The following is a 19,392-nucleotide window of genomic DNA, read 5'->3' on the forward strand; positions in this document are numbered from 1 at the left end:
TCCAAAATGTTAACCCTGTGCAATTCTTCTATACATGTTTCCATAATTATCATGTTGTACAAGAAAAATCAGTAGATGCTTAATCTTAAATAACCCTTGCTTGTACTTCAATCAAGTTCAAGGCATTAATTAGACTTCTGAAGGCAAATGCAACCCTTCCCTTAGACGAGGATGAGGTCATGGATGCTCCCTAGGTATAGGCATGCAGACAGTAGATAACATACCTTGACTTTTGAGTTTTCTATCAGGTGCTGAGCCATGGATTTTATCAAAACTTCAAAGAAAAACCATGAATACTGAAAAGAAACATAAAATTATATGAAAAACCAACAAGAACAATGTCCTGTACAAAAATCTATACTCCAGAGTGCTATCTGGTTGTTTTGTTTCTAAATACAATTTTTATAGTGGAGTGGATCGTGGAGAATAAATGGGGAGGGGGTGTCTCTGAGTGCAATTATATAACACTGTCATCTGTACAGCTCTGGTTTCAGAATTTTGCTTAAACCTTGTCTAAGTCATGGTATCCCATGACTCCTATTTGGGTTGATTAAGATTAGCTCCTGGATTACTCTATGGCTTTGCATTCATAGTAGCTCAGCATTAGTACTATAGAGCTATGGTGTTTTCTTTTATTTAAATAATGTTTTATGGATATTTTGTGGTTTTTTATTTACATTGCCATCATTCCTGAATTCTCAAAGAAACTATCCTTGTAAAACAACCGTTAAGCAGCACAAACCACTGACTCAAGTCTTTCTACCTACCTTGAGGAGTTTATTGCTGGTAAGGAAGTCAGCAGAAGGTTTCAGGATCGTAGTCATGGATTTGGCCAGTTCTTCATGCACTGTCTTATATTCCGAAGCAACATATGGCTCAGCTTTATAAGCATACTTGGGGGAAAGAGGAGGAAAATGAGATTTTAATAGGTCCGACCACCTGGTTATAGTCTCAAGGTGAGGTTGATGCAGTGGTTAAAAGTTCCAGAGGAAAAGATTTACCCCATGAACTGAAACATATAGAAGAAGTGAGGATGTAATAGGAATTAGGCAAGCAAGTCATCAAGCCAGACCTTTGCTTGCCAGAAGAGAGAAATTTAAGTCACAATTAGGCAATCGTTCATTAATTGCTTAGTATATGCAAAGCACAAGGAGACTGGGGAATAGGGAAGAAAGGGACCTGGAATATATCTGGGTAAACGTGAATGTAAGAAACTTTAGGCTGACTTTAGGCTGAATCTATGCTTTTGCTTTATTATATCTTTGACAGTGATGTCAACAAATAACCAGTATCCTGCAGAACAGTTTGGTAACATATCTTTATTAGTTGAGAACTTAGCTGAAATATGTTTAAATTTCTTTTAAATTAGTTTTAACTTTAAATCTTATTAGTTGAAAACTTATCTGGAATATGGTTAAATTTCTTTTAATAATCTACTATTCATAAAATTTTTTAAATCCTTTCTTTATTTAGAATTTCTTTCAATAATCATGTTTGTTATTTTTTTTTTTTGCACAGAAATATCTTTTTATTGGCACTTTAAAAAACCCATCCCAAATCAAAAACTTCTTGAAGCTTTAAAGAGGGTTCCCTGGTTCCAATAGCAATAACTATGTAACATAGATAATAACATTTATTTTTAATTTTTTTTAAAAAATTCATTTTATTTTCAATTCCAAATGTTTTTCCTCCCTCCATCCCTTTTTCCACCCATTGAGAGGACAAGTAATATAATACCCATACATATGAAGTCATGCAAGACATTTCTAAGATAAGCCATATTTTTAAAAAAATCATAAAAAATAAGAAAAGTAAAAAATATATATACTTTCATGTTCACTCAGAGTTCAACAACTCCCTGATATTGACATTTAAGTATCAGAGGAAAAGAATCTTTGTAAATACATTAGATATTGAAAATATCTTTAATGTAAATATTAAAAAGCTATAGTTTTAAATAAATTTTGGTGAAACCAATTTCAGAAGAATATCCCCAGGAATAAGGATATTTGTTCATGTATTCATTCATTCACCAAATGAACAACTATTAAGCATCAGTGTACTATATGGAAAGCACCACACTGCTAGAAATATAAAGGCAAAATAACAATCTCTGCCCTCAAGAAATTTATATTCTACTGGGGAAACATGTACTTGGATAAGTAAATACAAAGCATCTAACAATGCAAATCCATGGGATTATTTTTATTGGGGGTAAGGGGAGGGCACCAACATACCTTTACATAGGACCTCAAGTGACTCTCCAATCCTTCTTCATGACACTGGGCAACCACATGGATAATGACTCTAATATCAAAGGGGGAAATAAATCAATGAACATTAATACTGAAAAACCATTCCAGTTCTAACCATAGCTATCATTAACAAATCTGTTGAGTAAAAATGATGGTTAGGAAGGAAAACATGATATAAACAGAACTTTAAGAAGCCCTACCTTTATTCTATATTCTATTGCTACAACCTATGGGCAAATCATTTAAGTTTAGAAGATTTTCTCAGATTTTAAGCTGCACAAGAATTTCTGATCTGTATTTGGTGCAAGGAAATTCCATACTAAGAATTCCATAAGCAAATGAAATTACAGGCTCAGAAGGCAAAACCAGACAAAAACAGGGATGTTATCAACACTACATGAAAGCAAAAAATGGATGGAAAAATTACAGTTGTAGAAATAAATGGGAGAAAGATAGGGACCAGACTGGGATTCACTGGGATAGGGAACTCCCAGATGGGGAAATGAATGACAAGCTTCATACAACTGACATGCTCAAAGATAAGGTGTTTTTAATTTACCTGGTCACATTAACTGCTACTTCTTCTTGGGTCGTTCTGGTGAGAACTCGAAAGAGCTGATTGAGGATGGTGGGTAGGAAAGCTATCATGACATGACCCTCCATTGCATGCAGACTCTACGGATAGGGAATGACATAGTAGCCATTAAATAGTATAAATAAATTATAATAATTGAATATATATAAATATAAAAATAAATAATAATAATAAATAAATAAACAGAATTGGTGTCTTTTGGTATTGTACTAAAATAATAATAATAGCCAGGCTTATGGTTTATAGAGAGTTTTATCATCACAACAACCCTACAAGGTAGGTGTTATTATCACCCCATTTTATAGGTGAGAAAATTGAAGCAGACAATAGTTAAGTGATATATATATATATATATATATATATATAGTCACATAGTTACTAAATATTTGGGCTGAATATGAACTCAGGTCTTCCTCACTCCAAGCCTAGCACTTACTACAATGTGCCACCAAGATGCCATTACAACAGAGGCTTTTTTGGTCTGCCTTTACACCCATCTCTGAACCCTCTCTTGTACCTAACAAAAACATTGTACACAACAATGTTCCCTTGTAGTTAGTTCCCCATCTCTCTGACAAGAATATTCTCCAAGAATATTAAGGGCTTTTTTTTCCATTGCAGTTCTAGCCCATATGACTCTCCTAGTTCTGTTTGTTTCAATTTGCTCATCTGTAAAATAGGGATAATAATTGCATTTATCTCCCAGGGTTGGTGGGAGGATGAAATGATAGAATATTAGTTTGTGGTTTTCTAAATCCCCTTTTGTTTGAGTTTGACAATACTATCTTAGATTTCTCATTCTCTCTTTTCTTCCTTCTTTGGTATAAATAAACTAAAACCTTATTCTATATGTTTGTACTTTTATAAATAAAAATGAAGGAGATTTTCCTCTGAGAAAGAATAAAAGATGAAGCTAAAGTTTAAAAGGGTTTTTAGTTAAAATGACATAGAAATTTGGGGAACCAAGTTATTCACATTTCCCTCAAAAAAAAAGAAAAGAAAAATAGAAATATAATAAAAAATTAATAACAAGTAAATGAAAACATAGAAAAACAAAGAGCATAATACAATTTTTTAAAATTCCAAGTAAACAAAACAAGTAAAATACCCAAGATTATGAAGGTGGATAAAAACACCACAAAATAACTTGAAAGAAGTATTCAAATGGAAAAATAATATATTTAAAGAATTTTAGAAAGAATTAACAGTGGGTTTTTTTTAATCACAAAAATGATATAAAAGCACTTATAGAAATTAAAGAAACAGAAGAGGAATTGAAGCTAGAATTATAAAATGCATTTAGAAAGGTTGGGAAGAAATAAAAAATTACTAACATGGAGAATATAATAAAAATAAAGCAGTTTATATAGAAAAGCAAAAAAGATGTTATCTGGCTCTAGTCCTTCTAATGATTTTTAACAGCCCCCAAAAGCACTTATATAAAACTATGATTGATCATCTTTCCATTGTTTGGAAATTACGAGAAAACAAAAGTAGATGAGGTATCAAATAGGAATCTAATAGGAACATATATTTTTGGTGAAAGGGGGAAAATAGCAAAAACAGATAATCAGATGGCTGGGACATGGGAGAAAGATCGACCATATCCTGTTTCAGAAAGGACCTTGAGATATATATCTTTGTATGAAAAAGTAAGAAAACATGAAAAATTTTACTGAATCCATCCTGTCATTGTATTTTACATCGATCCCTTCAGTCATCATATTTTGTTTGACAATGAACCAGGAAACATTCTTCAGGATATTAATAAATTTGTGTTTTGATCTTAGATTTCTACTAGAACTTGTCTTTTCTCCTGCTATTAAATAATTAGCTTCTCAAAGGCAGGAACAATCCCCTGCTTCCCATCATACTTACGAGAGACCTCAAAACAGAATGGGTACTTAGGAAATATTGACTGATTGAAGTAAGACTTATATAAAGAATAATGGTTGTATGAAAGAAGAAAGAGTGAAAAATATTTAAGATGTTAGAGATAAGAAGCAGATAAAGTCAGGAGTAGCACTTATTTCATCATTACTCTTAAAAATACAGGATAAGAAATGTGAATTATTACTATAATATTCAAAGGGCTTCAAGTCAATTTCTCTTGAATACCACTTCATGCCCAGATAAAAATCCACCAATACCCAACTTATTTTAAAAATATGTTTACTAAAAAGAAATGATACCTTAAGATATTTTACAAGATCATTTCCTAAGGCCTGAGCTCCAGATTCTGTTTTCTGGCAGTACTGAAAAAAATTATGTAAGTGCTGATCCTAGGAGAGAATTAAAAAAAAAAGCATCAAGGTAATGAAATTTTCAGAAACAAGTCAAAACTTTTAGCTGAAGAGCCCAGTCATTTTACTTTTAGTTAGAAATGCGTGATGCTAAGAGAAAAGCAACTACATTTTTTTTTCATTTTTAGGAAGAGAAACATTTCCATTCTTAAGCATGTATAATCAATAATGCTTTATGACACTGGAAATGACAAATGAGAACAACCACCAAGCATATTAAATTGCTCTAAGATATCTCAAAAAACAGGGAAATTGGTTGTTGTTTATCTGTACTTTTTATTTCTACCTATACTTTAAACACAATTGATGATTTAAAATCAATAGTGTTTTTTTTATTACTTTACTCTAATAAAAGAACAAATAAACACGAACTTAATACAGTGTTTAAAGTAGAGTGTTAAAAAGTAGGATTTTGTCTTCCAGAAGAACACATGACTTTAATCACACAGCTCTCCTATTCATTTAACCAGGATATTATTTACCTGAGTATACACCGTAGAAACAAGATGTGTTGAAACTCTCAACAGTGGTTTGCCTCCATCCACCCATTTAATTTCCGGCCCATGATGCTGAATGAATATGGAAAACACAAAATATCAACACTGAGTTCAGTTCCCTTATTTATGCTAAATCACAGTTTGTATAGGGAGTTGGGAGGGAATGACTCTCAAGAAGAGAAAGTAATGATAAAAAACAGAATTTTTGATCTGAAGAGGATCTTCAGATGTGGTAAAGAGGTTTCAAGAAGGTCAATGACTACTCACTCAGAAAGACAAACTAGGTACTAGCAGAATGAGAATAAAAACAAAACCTAAGTCTGATTTAAAATATAGTACAAATTCCATCTTTTCCATTGTATTTAACTGGCAATGTCATTTTAATATTAAATTGAGATGTAATCCCCACACTATTTGTAACTTAATCATAATTTAGCATAGCGGGAAAGATTGAATATTTGGGGAGTAAGTATGAGGAGCTGTGCAAATAAATCATTTAAATAACTACAAATTGATTTAACAACTACAATTTAAATTTCTTTGTTTATAAACTACAATAATAACTGACATTTATATAGTAACTATGTTTGAAAACACTTTACATATATTATCTCAGTTGGATTGGAGAATAACATCATGAGGTTGGTAGTATAGCTATGACTATCCCTATTTTAGGAAATATAAGTAAAATAAGATTCATAGTTCAAAACTTTCTCCACATCAGATTAGTGAATGTTGGAAGTGGGACCTAAATCCAGGCCTTCTTGGTTCTAAATTCAACATTCTATTTATCCTGTCACTACTGCCTCCTTGAAAAAATAGCATTTACCTTCATCCTAGGGATAAACCTAGATACCACAGAGTGCCAATTAGCTATGGCCAAATAAAATAAACTTCAAAAATAGGTGAAATAGTACATACACCAAGTCTATTAGCACTATAAGTAGAGACTTTAAGGACCGGGCAAAAAAGACAAATAAACCCATTAAAAGGATTTGTGAAACATTCAAGCTTTGATGAATTAGAAAGGTAAAGAAACATATAAAATAGAAGTTTCTTCATATTATTTATCTAAACATAGGACCCAAACCGCTAATGATGGTGAATAATTCTAAACAGCTCTGCTGATTGTATATGTATAGCCTATATTGAATTGCTGGCTGTCTTGGGGAGGAGAGAGGGAAAATGAAAAAGGGAGAAAAAATTGGAACTGAAAATCTTACAAAAAGAATATTGAAAACTAATTTTTTTTTACCTGTAACTGGAAAAAATAAAATACTATTAAGTGGGCATGGCCTTTGTGCAGAGAGGACACTACTCATCCATGAATGGACAAACACTGAGTAATACAGATATCTCTGTTTTACTGCAAAGGCGCCTCTGGGACATTCCAAGAGTGATACTGGCTGAGTCCCAGAGATCGTATTAACATTATCCAGCATAGTCTGCTCCTTCTCCCACCCGCCTGCAATATGAATAATGGAAAATGAAATACTGCTCCCTCTTGTCTCAAGAACCGTGTAGTCTTTGACATGCTCTGATGAAACACAGACAAAAAGAAAATCCCTCAGGATCGTATACCTTGCCCATTCCAAGTTCTTGGTAGCCAAGGTAGCCAGGTGGAAGATTAGCTGATACAGGGATGTGCTGCTCACTGGTTACCACCCTTCCGTCTTTCAGGAGTGGAAGCCAAGAATATCCAACTGAAGAAAAGGAGGAAAGGTTGGTTTCAAATGAGGAGGTGTTATGCTAGGAAGCTAGTGCGTGGCCTAAATGGTCTATAAGGAATCCCTTTTGGAAGCGTTAAGTGATTGATTACTACAGGCTGAGCATTTTTCCAGCATTGAGAGAGAGAGAGATTTTAAAACAAAGTTTATATAATATATAAAATGCATATAATACATATGCAAGATAAGTACGTTAGCAATATGCAAAATACATATAACAATAAATATGCAAGAAAAGTACATTAGTAATATATAATATGTATATAATACATATGCAAGATAAGTATGTTAGTCATTAAATATAATATGCATACAATAAATATGCAAGATAAGGATGTTAGCAACATGCAATATAATATGCAAAAAATAAATATGCAAGGTAAGGATGCTAGCCATGCAATATAATGTGCATATAATAAATATGAAAGGTAAGTATGTTTGCAATATGCAATATAATATGCATATAATAATTATGCAAGATAAGCCCATTTTCAATATGCAATATAACATTCATATAATAAATATGCAAGATCAGTATTGTTAACAGGGTATAAAAATGCTAGGTGAGCTTAGCTAGAGGGCGGGAGGGATTATTACTGACTGTGGGAACCAAGGATGGCCATTTTCATAAAAGAGTTAGCATCTAAACTGGTCCTTAAAGGACAGGTAAGATTTCAGCATGTCAAGAACATGCCAAATACTAAGAACATATGGACAAAGGCATGAAGGCCAAACTTATAGGACTGGTAGAGGGGAAGGCTGAGTTTAGTCTGAGAATAGTGCATGTATAAGGGAATAGTGTGATATTAGATTGGAATGTGGGGTATTACACAACAGGAAAGGGGCCTTGAATACCTGGAATTAAAAAAAAAAATTTTCCACTGGCAATAGGGAATCAATTTTTCCTTTAGATGTATAAATTAGAATGCATAAAGACTCCTGAACATGGGCCTATAAAGGAATTTTAATAGATGTTTTGCCATTTTTTAAGTTAGGAATTTAAAATTATATTTTCCAAAATGTTAACAAAAGACTAGGTGAGAGTCACCTCTACACACCACAGATATTAAAACATTACACAAAAAAAGTTTTGTCAGCAACAAAAGGGTTTATAAGTAAAATAACAAAACAATCTGAGACGCAGTTTAAAAAGACACAAAATGAGACACTGGTAACCCAAACCTTGAGTTTCAACAACATCTTTCTTCTTCGTGCTCCCTTTATTGGAATTATCACAGCTGACATGGTAGAATGTGAACAACAAATGGTGCTTTTCGTGAAGCTGTGTGGGCAATTCTATTTTAATCTGAAAACACAAGAAAGAGAATACCACTGCTACTGATTCCCTACAAACAATTAACAACAATTCCTTGCCAGGACAGTCAGTGGTATAACATGCATGTCACCCAAAGCACAAACATATACTTGTTCTCTGCCTCCACGTTTAATACTTCCATTCAAAAACCTCAGACTGGGCCAGAGGGAAAATAAATACTCCCTCAGCCACAAAATAGAAACAAGTGTGGAGTTAGCTAATAACCTTGACTTAGAAAGATATTTGCACAGTGCCTGGCACATAATAGGTTGAGTAGAAGTAAAGCATAAATGTTGAATGATTAATGAATAGATTGATATTTCATTGAAAAAAGTAGCATGTAGCACAGCTGCTTCACACAATCAAGGTTATATCAAAGTAAGGTGAAAAAGAACTTGGTGACTTTTTAAATAAAAGTTATCCAAAAATTTAAATTCAGAGTACTTAATAGTGAATAGCACTGAGGACTAGCAGTTAAGTCTCAAGAGACAAGAAGCTATATGTCTCTGTACCTCGGACATGTCACAGATGAATGCATCTGGGAATTTAATCTTTCAGAAATGGGGCAGGAAATCCCTAAGATTAAAAACTGAAGATCTGCTTTGGTCAGAGGGAGTTACCTCATGGGCACTCTCTAAACCTGATTAAATCAGACATTTGGAGATCTCCCCATTGCTGCCCATATTAGAATAATTCCAACATGAACAAAATTCTGAGGTGAAGATAACTGAGGTTAAGAAACTTAAGCATTTAATTCAGTCAGCATATCTTAACCTTAGGGGTCACTTTTTCCCAAATGGGCAACAAAGAGAAATGCCTAAAACTGGCTAAACCCATTTTAATCTTAAGAATATCCCTTACTTCATCATAAAGTTCTGGGTTTTGTTGATGATGTAAAACAGCAGCCGAAGAGCTTCTGGTAAATATTGGCCCACCGGGTCTGCCATAGATGCACTAAAAAAAGAGTAAAGTTAGAAAATACATTTTCAAACAGAGATCTTTTTTAAGATCAATATTTTAAGATAGAGAGAATGTGAATTTAAGAAATAGTTTTCCTTAAAAATGAAATTCAAAGTAGAAGCACATTAAATAGTAAAATAATCTTCTCCCCAATTATTATTTCCTATTATTAGTACTGCTAGTAATTAACATCATAATTATTAAAAAACAACCAATAATATTAGTCAATAATATTAAACATTAATTAATAATATTAATTGTTGGACTTATCATTAATCCTTAATGTGGAATGAGACAATTATTTATTTTATTACTTCATATTGAGCAAAGTTAATTAAGCATTCACAAAAGATGTTCACTATTAGATGAAGGGAAATGATGAGTTACACATAATTTTTTTTTTAGTTACAGCATTTATATAATGGTTTCAAATTTTGCAAAGAACTTTATAAATACTATCTCCTTTGATCCTTATAACTACCTCAGGATGGCAAGGGACTTGCTTTTAATATACCCATTTTATAGATGAGGAAACTGAGGCATACAGAGGTTAAACAGTTTCTATGATATCATATACCTAAGTGAATGTCTGAGACTGGGTTTGAACTAAGGTCTTCTGACTCTAAGTCCAGTGCTCTATCCACTCTACCTACTAGTCATCTGCAAATAGACTAAATTTGAAATGGTTCAATTTTACTTTTATTATCTATATAGATATATACATATATGTATATGTATTTTATTTGTATATATATATATATTCTCCTCTGATGGAATTCCTTTTATCAAAATATATTCAAATGCATGTAATCATATGGCTATCAAATATATGTAATAATGTGCATTTTTTTTCACACGGTGTCTGGGACAAAAATTGCACAGTAATCTTCTTCTAAAAGACTCCATAACTCAAAGCCTCTAGCATTTTTTATATTTTCACTTGAGGTCAGAAAACCTTGCTACATAGAGTACTTTGCCGACTCTATCCCATGTGGATCCTAGCCACTGACTTTAGAGCTTAAGTGAAACCTTCATCCAAGATGGGAGAACCAAAAGGAATATGGACTTGGGAGTGAGTTGTAAAAGTCAAAAACTCCTTATATTGTATTTTAAAAATGAGACTTTAGTATCTTGGAGTCAAGCCTCCTTCCTAACACTTCCCTTTCCTTGCTACCAGTATATCCTTCCCCTCCCTTCCTTCCCACTCTAGGTCTTCCCAGAATAAGCGGTGATGACACTATCAAACCCCCAAACCCTCCGTTATTTTTTTCAGCACTATCCCTTCCCTTCTTGCCTCAAGGGACCCTTCCCTATCCCAAAGTCTGCGTAGAATGGAAAACTGGAACTGGATCCAGCAGAAAAAGGATTTAGATTTGACTCCTACATCTATAATTGACTAGCTGCTTTAACTTGAATGACTCATTTAATCTAAGTCTTAGTTTCTACATCTGTAAAAAGAGAATGACAGTACTCACAATACCATAATTCATAGGGTTGTTGTGAGAAAACAACTGGGGAGTGGTTGAGCAAATTATGATTTATGAATATGATGAAATTTACATAATGAATTATTTTGGAAAAACTATGACTTCTTTTTTGATATTTCATTGAACATTTTTATCTAAATATTTATTGGTAAAATTGTTCTGGGTTTTCTTTCCCTGTTTTATTCCTTTTTATTAATATAGCAAGTTTGGTGTGGAGAGGAAACCAACTATTATTAGCACAGAGAAACAAATACTAGATTTGGGATCCAAGAACTCGTCTCATTCATTTACTAACTGTATAAAATAGGGCTAATCACTTAATCTCCCCAGAGCTCAGCTATTTCATCTGTGAAATGAGATGGTTATACAGAATGAGCATTCAAGCCCTTCCCATATAATCAAATATATTAAAAAAACAAACAAACAAACAAACAAACCTTAAGAGGCTGAGAATCTTCTTCATCTGAATCTTTGAACTCAATGCAAATCGCAATATTCCTGGCCTACAAGAAAGCAACAAGAAACATGTATAAAATAAGATCTGGTATGTGTTAAGAAGAAAGACTGTAAGGAAGCCCAAATCTGAAAAGCAGCTTTGGAATCCAGTGATAATTCAGGAGTAGTACCTTTTCACTCACCTTTGCAAAAGACTTTTGACTGTCATATTTCAAGGACTTGGGATAAACATAAAGGTGATTATTGTAGATGGTGAAAGGCTGAGTGTGTTTTGGTATGCAGGGAACAAACTCCTCTACTTCAAAGGTGACTAGAGTTTTGGTACTGTGTTCAAACTGTTTCATGGGAATGTATGATGAATTAACATAATCTGAAAATATATTAAAAACAAACAAAATTGAAGTGAAAACCAAACTGATCAAAAACGGGTCCAGTTATGACACAGAATTTATACTTACTGGGAAAGTCTGAAGAAACATTGTCAATTGTAATGTCTAGATTGCCTAAAATAACAGGTAACTTGGCCATCTTCTCAGGCCTATAAAAGAGAATAAGAGAAAAAGCAAAATTTAAAAGGTGAATTCCAAAATTGACCCTGAAAAGAAAATATAAACACATATCAATTTAGAATCAAAACTACTCATCTACTTTTCCATTGATTGTGAGAAAAAAATTACAAGTCTATTAACATTTGATTTAATTGGTACTACTGAAGAATAAGTGAATTGCTTGGACATTCCATAGTCCTTTAAACGTTGATTTTTTAAAATTTTCACCATTTTATATACATCTTCCTAAAACGTGTCACATAACTTTCCCAGTTCACAAGCCAAATTAAGCAACAATAATTAAATAAATGGCTGTCCTGCACCAGGAGCTATACCAGCCAATTTGAATACCAAGACAAAAATAAAATAATCTCTGCCCTGGAAGAAATTATGGTTTGAGAGGAAAAACATATACAAAAACAAATAAAAATTATGTGTGTAAGAAATGCTTATATACAGACATATATGAATATATATTCATACATATGCACAAATAGAAACATATATAATGTGTATATATACAAATACACATACACATGCACACGTATAGAGAATACTTATATAAACACAATACATATTCACAGTACAATATACATGTACCTGCATGCACACACATGCACATATGACATGTATGTGTATACACATATGAATAATTTAAGGTAAAAACAAAGAGAAGGAACTAGCAGCTAGACCAATCAAGAAAAGCCTCATGGAGGTGTGGGGGGGTGACACGATCTGAGTTTTTGAAGGAAATTAGTCATTCTAAGGAGGCAGTGGTAAAGAGAGAATGTTTTCAAGGTATGGGGTAGGGGACAGAGCTTGTAATCAAATCACAGAGATGGAAGATAAAATGCCATTTATGAGGAACAGGAAAATTGTTTTAAAAGCTCTATAACCAGATGCTATTTTCTTAACCAGTCTGGGTTACAGCAAAGAGTTCAAGAAGGAAAATAATAGGATAATCTACTTGGAAAGATAGGATGCAGCAAAGTAAGGAAGGGTTTTATTTGTCAAACAAGCCAGTTTCTGTCTGAGCTCTTCTGTCTGAAGAGGTTCTGAAGAGTGACATATCCTGTGCTTTAGGAATTATTCAGACAACTGTGAGAAGGATGGAGGGAGAGGGGAAAGATATGAAGCAAGGAGAGCAGGTAGGCAGCTTGGGTAATGGTCCAGAGGAGAAGTGATAAGGTTCCATGTGAGGGAGGTGGCCATGGTAGTAAAATCTCTTCTGCCTCTTCCCTGCAGTGTCAGCATGTCCTGATGTATCCTATTCCTTACAAATCTAAATCAATAAACTCAAGGGTGACCAAAAGCCTTTCCTACTGTCTAGGTCTTGGGACAGGCATTTTGGTAGTTTTCTTTATATCCAGTTTTACGTCTGCATTTTTGGCTATGTTATGATAGTCATCATTGCTAATGAGTAATGATTATACTTGAAACTATATAGCATTAAGGTATAAAATGTAAGTTATTTCTACTAGTACAGGATCTTGTATAAATATATACACATATGTATATTTGAAGACAGACACAGAGAAAGAGAGAGAGAGACAGAGAGAAGAGACAGCGAGAGAGAGAGAGAGAGAGAGAAAAGAAAAGAGAGAGAGAGAGAGAAGAAGGGAAAGAATATTTCTATGAAAACTTTAAAAAAAATCACTGTTTGTATAGCTTCATTTTATATTCAGGCCATATTTGAAAATGTTCAAATTTTGGGCATATTCCCAATTTTACGGATCAGCTTTTTAGACCTCTTTTGTTAGACATAAGTTATACAAAAGAAACACTGGTGCTGTTTTGAATTTCTAGATATTTCAAAAGCAACATAACAACAGTTTAAACATGAAGGAGGCTGCCATCACCAAAGGAGACAAGTTTCCCCAGGACTGGGCCCCATCCTCTATCTCAGTGGTAGGTATTCCTACCTTTCTAGTGCCAACTAAGCACTCAGAAATTCTTTTTGGGCCTACAAAGCAAAACTGCATCTTAACATTGCATTGTCTGAACACATTTGCAATAAACTACCTGTCTGGAGCATGAGACCTAATTACAAGTTTAAAAAGCTGTTTTTTCAGTCCAGGTCCTGGGGTCACACAGATGCAACTCCTTTCTAAGGAAAAATAATATTTTCTGCACTCCCACTAACCACACATCCTGGCTGACCCAATACAGAAGGGGAAAAAGCAACTCTGGAACTATCCTCCCACCCAAGCATGTTCTATATTTTTGTTCATTTGTTTTTTCAGCCTCTTTCTCCTCTTCTATTTCCTGTACAGACCCACAGCTCAGGAAAGTATCAAACTGGTTACTTGGGAGAGTTTCTTTTTCTTTTCTTTTCTTTTTTTTTTTTTAAAGCAAATTTAGCTGCCCTAAAAGGAAACATACTCTTTAGAAGCTATTGTTTTAAAAAAGAGGGAAAATGGAAGATACATATTTAAATCCATGTAATTTGAGCCCATTTTTTTTATCTGACCTGGATCAATGAATACATATATCAGAGAACTGTATTATGCATACAACAATCACAAATACATGCAAATATAGAGTTTTTCTTAGTCCTGCTAGTCAATGTCATGGAATTAAGGTAAGCTAATATTTTGCAGAAAAATTCTTATTATAGAGATTTCTGCTTAAGAGTTGTCAGATTTTCCAACAGGATTAAGTCAAGGGAGGAGCAGAGAATAAAGATATGACGATAACATCAAAAAACTATAAAGAGCAAATTGTCCAGATTTGGATTTAGCTATGTAAATGTCAATAATATTCTCCAGTGAGGAAGAAATTACTACTACCATGTCTCCCTAGATGCTAGTACTTTTCCCCTTAAGTTATCTTCCTACTACTCTGTGACATATTTTGTATGTAATCATTCATTAATTCATTTGTACAAAGGGATTAAATGCCCAGAGTCACATAGCCAGTATATAGTCTGACTTCAGAACCAGTGTTCATTGCCCCAGCTTCTTAAACTGTTGTCTGTGACACTAAATGGGGTCTCATAACTGAATGTGAAGATTGTGAAATTATGATTATTATCAATACATGTTTGATTTGTATACCTATTTTATATACCTAAACTGGGATCATATAAAAATTTCTCAGGTGAAAAGGGATCACAAGTGGAAAAAGTTTAAGAAGCCTTGGTTTCTGCCACCTAGTTGCTTGCCTGTCATTTTTAAGGCAAAACTCTACTTCTCTCCTCACATCCCCACATCCTCCTCTCTCCCTCCCTGCCTCCGTCCTTTTCTCTCCCTCTATATATACATATATATATATGTATATAAATGATGTCTATATAGTTAGAATGTAAACTCTTTGAGTAGAGAAGACATTCTTTTTTTTCTTTATATCTCTAATGCTTATTGATTGATTTATATCTATCCAACTCTCTTACAGGATTGTTGTGAGAAAAGCACTTTGTGTATCTTAAAGGAGAGGTAAATCTATGTCTGTACTATTTTTAGTTTATTATAAAAGTTCCGTAAGAGGTCTTCCCTTCTCCAGTTGCTATTATCTTTAATCAATTTTATAGAACACTGCCATAATTTTCTTTATGAATAGATATGATCATGTTATTCCTCTGGTCAATAATTTTCAGTGTCTCTTTATAGCTCACTGTGTGAGTTTTGATTGATATTCAAGGTCCCCAGAATCTGAACTACCTACCTATGTAAGAGAGAGGGAGGGAAAATGAAAATAAGAGATAGGAGGAAAAAAGAGGGAAATAGGGTAGAAGAAAGCTACCCTATTTCACAGCTAATTGGCTAGTTTTATTATTATGCCTTACATTTCCTCTCTAGGTAGGAACAGTATATAAATTTGGTTGTATTAAGATAAAAATTAGTATCAAAATTGTAAAAAAAGCTGGAGACAAGAAGCAATCCCTTTTCTACTGCTTTTGTGCTAATACCTCTTATGATACCAAGTTCAACCATTAATGATTGATTTTTTGATTTTCATTTGATTTGATTTTACTAAAAATTATTAAAAGAGTTTGAACTCACTTCCGGAAGTCTGCTAGTAACTTAAGCATGTCTTCATTTGATAGCTTATTGCTGTCTTGTCTGTAGAGTGCAGAAAATCTAGCATTTTTGTCAAGGTTTCCAGATGAATCTTTAAACAATGTTCTGAAAAATCAAAGCAGCAAGCTCTAAAATAGGTTATGTGCAAGCCAAAACAAATATAGCAATTGAACACTCGCTTCTAACTGAACAACCATTATTATTCTAACTTGTAACCAAGAAGAATTTAATTATGTGGAGATGTGGTAGATTGATATAGAAGGTCCAAGAGTGGCTTCATTTACATAGGAAACTCCAGGGTGACAGTGAATGGTTTGTGTTTATAAAACAATGTGCAGCCAACTCCTTATTGTACAGATGACCACAATGGGGATTAGCTGAAGCCCTTCCATCGCTGATTCCCAGTTCTCCAGCTTTCCTGCTAGAATCCAAGTTCCCTTCACTCTTTCAGTCATCGCAATATAAGTAGATGTTTTCTGTTAGAAAACAATGGCCCATAAATGGACACTTGCAAGAGACAGTCTCAACGCCAAGTTAGAAATGTAGTCCTATCTTAAAATTTAAAGGATCACAGATTTAATATAGGAGGAAACTCTGGGGGCCATCTAGCCTCACCTCTGTAACTGAGACTAGGAGGATTAAATAATAAATTGTTATTGGTCAGTTGTTGCAATCATGTCAAGTTTTCATGACTCCACCTGGGGTTTTCTTGGAGAAGACACTAGAGTAGTTTGTCATTTCCTTCTATAGTTCATTTGACAGAGGAGAAAACTGAGGTAAACAGAGCTAAGTGACTTTCCCAAAGTCACACAGCTGTAATTGATACACTCTATCCACTGCGCCAGCAGAATCAAAATTAGAACCCGGATCTCCTCACTCCAAATCCCATGTCTTTTCTGTTGCAACAAAATTTCAACTTTGAACAGTAGAATAAGAAAACATTTTGACTCAAATACAAGCATCCTAGAGAAGTGCATCAAGAGGTAAGGACAATATTATTAAAGACAATTAAAACCTGGCCAATGAAATGTTTTGTAGACATTAACCTTACCTTGCTGCCCAAGCAAATGGCATCCTGTATTGTCCTAGTCTTTGGCATGCCTGCTTAGCATTTTTCAGCACCTTCTGGGCAACCTGCAGGAGATCAAAATAAAATCAGGGGATAAGAAATTAGTAACAGAATACTGGCAGTGTCACAGACACACGGAATGAATTGCATGGCAAAGGAGCATTGCAAAGGCAGCACATAGCAAAGATTTATCTTCCAAACTCTAGAAATAACATTTCAAACCTAAAAAGAAATTTGTTCCTTTATAACTGGCTGAAGGTGGAAAGATTTATTCACTCTGAAGTTATAAGTCTTTTCCAAAGGTATTAAATGGGAAAAATCCAGGAATATATTAGAGCTAGCTCAAAAATCAAGAGCTGACTTGTTAAATTTTCCAAGTGGTCATTTACACCTCAAAAAGCAGCACACAGTGCAAATAAAGGCTTGATTTATTGCTTTGTTGATTTTTTTAAAATGTCTGGGCATTTGTTAAATGAAGCATTTGAACTAGATTATCTCTAAATTCACTTCCAATCCTACGATACTACAAAAATCATATATTTGAAATTGTCTCATGAGGGAAATAGAAAACTAGCATGGACTTACAGAAGTAGAATTAATGATCTAAAAGAGTAGCCTAATTTCTTTTGCCTAGATGACGGACTGTATACAAAACATTTTTTAAAAAGTCAAAGAGCATTTATTAAATCTCTAATTAGTTGGAGTACAGAGAGCTGTCTATACTTTTTTTTTCTTTTTTCTTTTGGCTTCATCATCTTTTTTTTTAATTAAAGCTTTTTATTTTCAAAACATATGTATGGATAATTTTTCAACACTGGCCCCTGCAAAACTTTGTATCCAATTTTTTCTCTCCTTTCTCCACCCCTTCCCCTAAATGGCAAATAATTTAATATATGTTAAATATAGTAAAAATATATTACACTTATTTTTCTAAACATTTTTTTCCCTGAGGCAACTGGAATTAAATGACTTGTCCAGGCTCACACAGCTAGTAAATGTGGTCCAAGACCACATTTGAACTCAGGTCCTGTTGACACTGGGACTGGTGCTCTTTACATATTAAAAAAGATATATATATATATATATATATTATATATATATATATATATATTATTCAAGAAACATATCATTCTAAGGTTTCATCCTTTTTTCAAAGTCCCTCCAGGAATTAATTTTTACTATACTTTAATCAGCCCCAAAGTTTTGCTGTTGGAAATACCATGCCTGAGGAAATAATATCAGGGTAGGTGACCGCAAGCATCAAGGAGCTTCCTATTTAATACCTCAAATTTGAGCTGAGGTTTCCCCCAATTCTTTATGCCCTGATGCTCTTACACAATGTTCTGGTCACCTTTTATGGCTGCCTCATTCAAATCAAATCACAACAACACTAATATTATTGTAGTCTGGTAAACCAGGAGATCATAAAACTCTATTAAGCCATTAAAACATCCAGGATTTGGGGACAGAAAGTACATGAATCTGGCAATCAAGAAATCTAGCTCTTGGAACACAACCTTTCTAGGCTGCAGAGATGAGGATAGTCATTTCTAAGATTCTATGATGTCTATAGGAATTTCCCAATTATAAGATGTTTTACACAAGTTACCTCTTACTTTTCAGCAACTAGGTACAGTCTGTTTCTTCCTTGTACCCACTATCAGGCTACTGTTTAATTCACCCTGCTTTTCTCCAGTCTGCAATGAAGCTATTTTTAGTCAGCAGCACTAAAGACTAAAATGGAAAATCCCTTGAATTTCTTTCCCTTTATAGTTCTGTAATATTTCTCCTGAGGCTCTGTCTTATATTATTCACAACTTGGTTTTCTCTCAAATCACAAATCTATTTCCAAGATGCACATAAATATTCTATTTCACAGAAAGCTAGCATCTTAGGTCATATTAAGAAAATTATAGCAACTAGGAATAAGGAGGTCAGAGTCTTATTGCATTTTTTTCCCATTAGACTACATATGGCGTGTGATATCCAGTCTGTGTGCCCTACTTTAGGAAAGACAATGATAGAATCACAGATCTGTGGCATAATTGGTATATTAATACTTTGGAAGATATTGGGGAGGGCAGTCAGAATTATGGAGGGCCTTGATTTTATGTGATATATAAGAAGATTTGAAGAATATGGGAATGTTTATATATTGGAT

General features: G+C 33.7%; 1 protein-coding gene across 30 annotated transcripts in view; it reads right to left on the minus strand.

The window, feature by feature from the left end:
- Positions 1-19,392, minus strand: part of DOCK9 (dedicator of cytokinesis 9) — a 335,360-nt gene that overhangs the window by 101,796 nt on the left and 214,172 nt on the right. For all 30 annotated transcript variants that reach the window (XM_031958604.1, XM_031958617.1, XM_031958588.1 and 27 more), the window contains exons 14-27: positions 17,214-17,296; positions 16,145-16,267; positions 12,054-12,133; positions 11,778-11,965; positions 11,577-11,642; positions 9,554-9,646; positions 8,560-8,683; positions 7,232-7,353; positions 5,636-5,722; positions 5,043-5,132; positions 2,815-2,930; positions 2,238-2,307; positions 768-893; positions 225-296 (exon numbers count right to left, since the gene is read on the minus strand). In XM_031958604.1, the coding sequence (XP_031814464.1) occupies positions 225-296; positions 768-893; positions 2,238-2,307; positions 2,815-2,930; positions 5,043-5,132; positions 5,636-5,722; positions 7,232-7,353; positions 8,560-8,683; positions 9,554-9,646; positions 11,577-11,642; positions 11,778-11,965; positions 12,054-12,133; positions 16,145-16,267; positions 17,214-17,296 (1,440 nt within the window). The remainder of the gene's footprint in view (positions 1-224; positions 297-767; positions 894-2,237; positions 2,308-2,814; positions 2,931-5,042; positions 5,133-5,635; positions 5,723-7,231; positions 7,354-8,559; positions 8,684-9,553; positions 9,647-11,576; positions 11,643-11,777; positions 11,966-12,053; positions 12,134-16,144; positions 16,268-17,213; positions 17,297-19,392) is intronic.

Source organism: Sarcophilus harrisii, chromosome 3, assembly GCF_902635505.1.
Source record: "Sarcophilus harrisii chromosome 3, mSarHar1.11, whole genome shotgun sequence".
Lineage (NCBI taxonomy): Eukaryota > Metazoa > Chordata > Mammalia > Dasyuromorphia > Dasyuridae > Sarcophilus > Sarcophilus harrisii.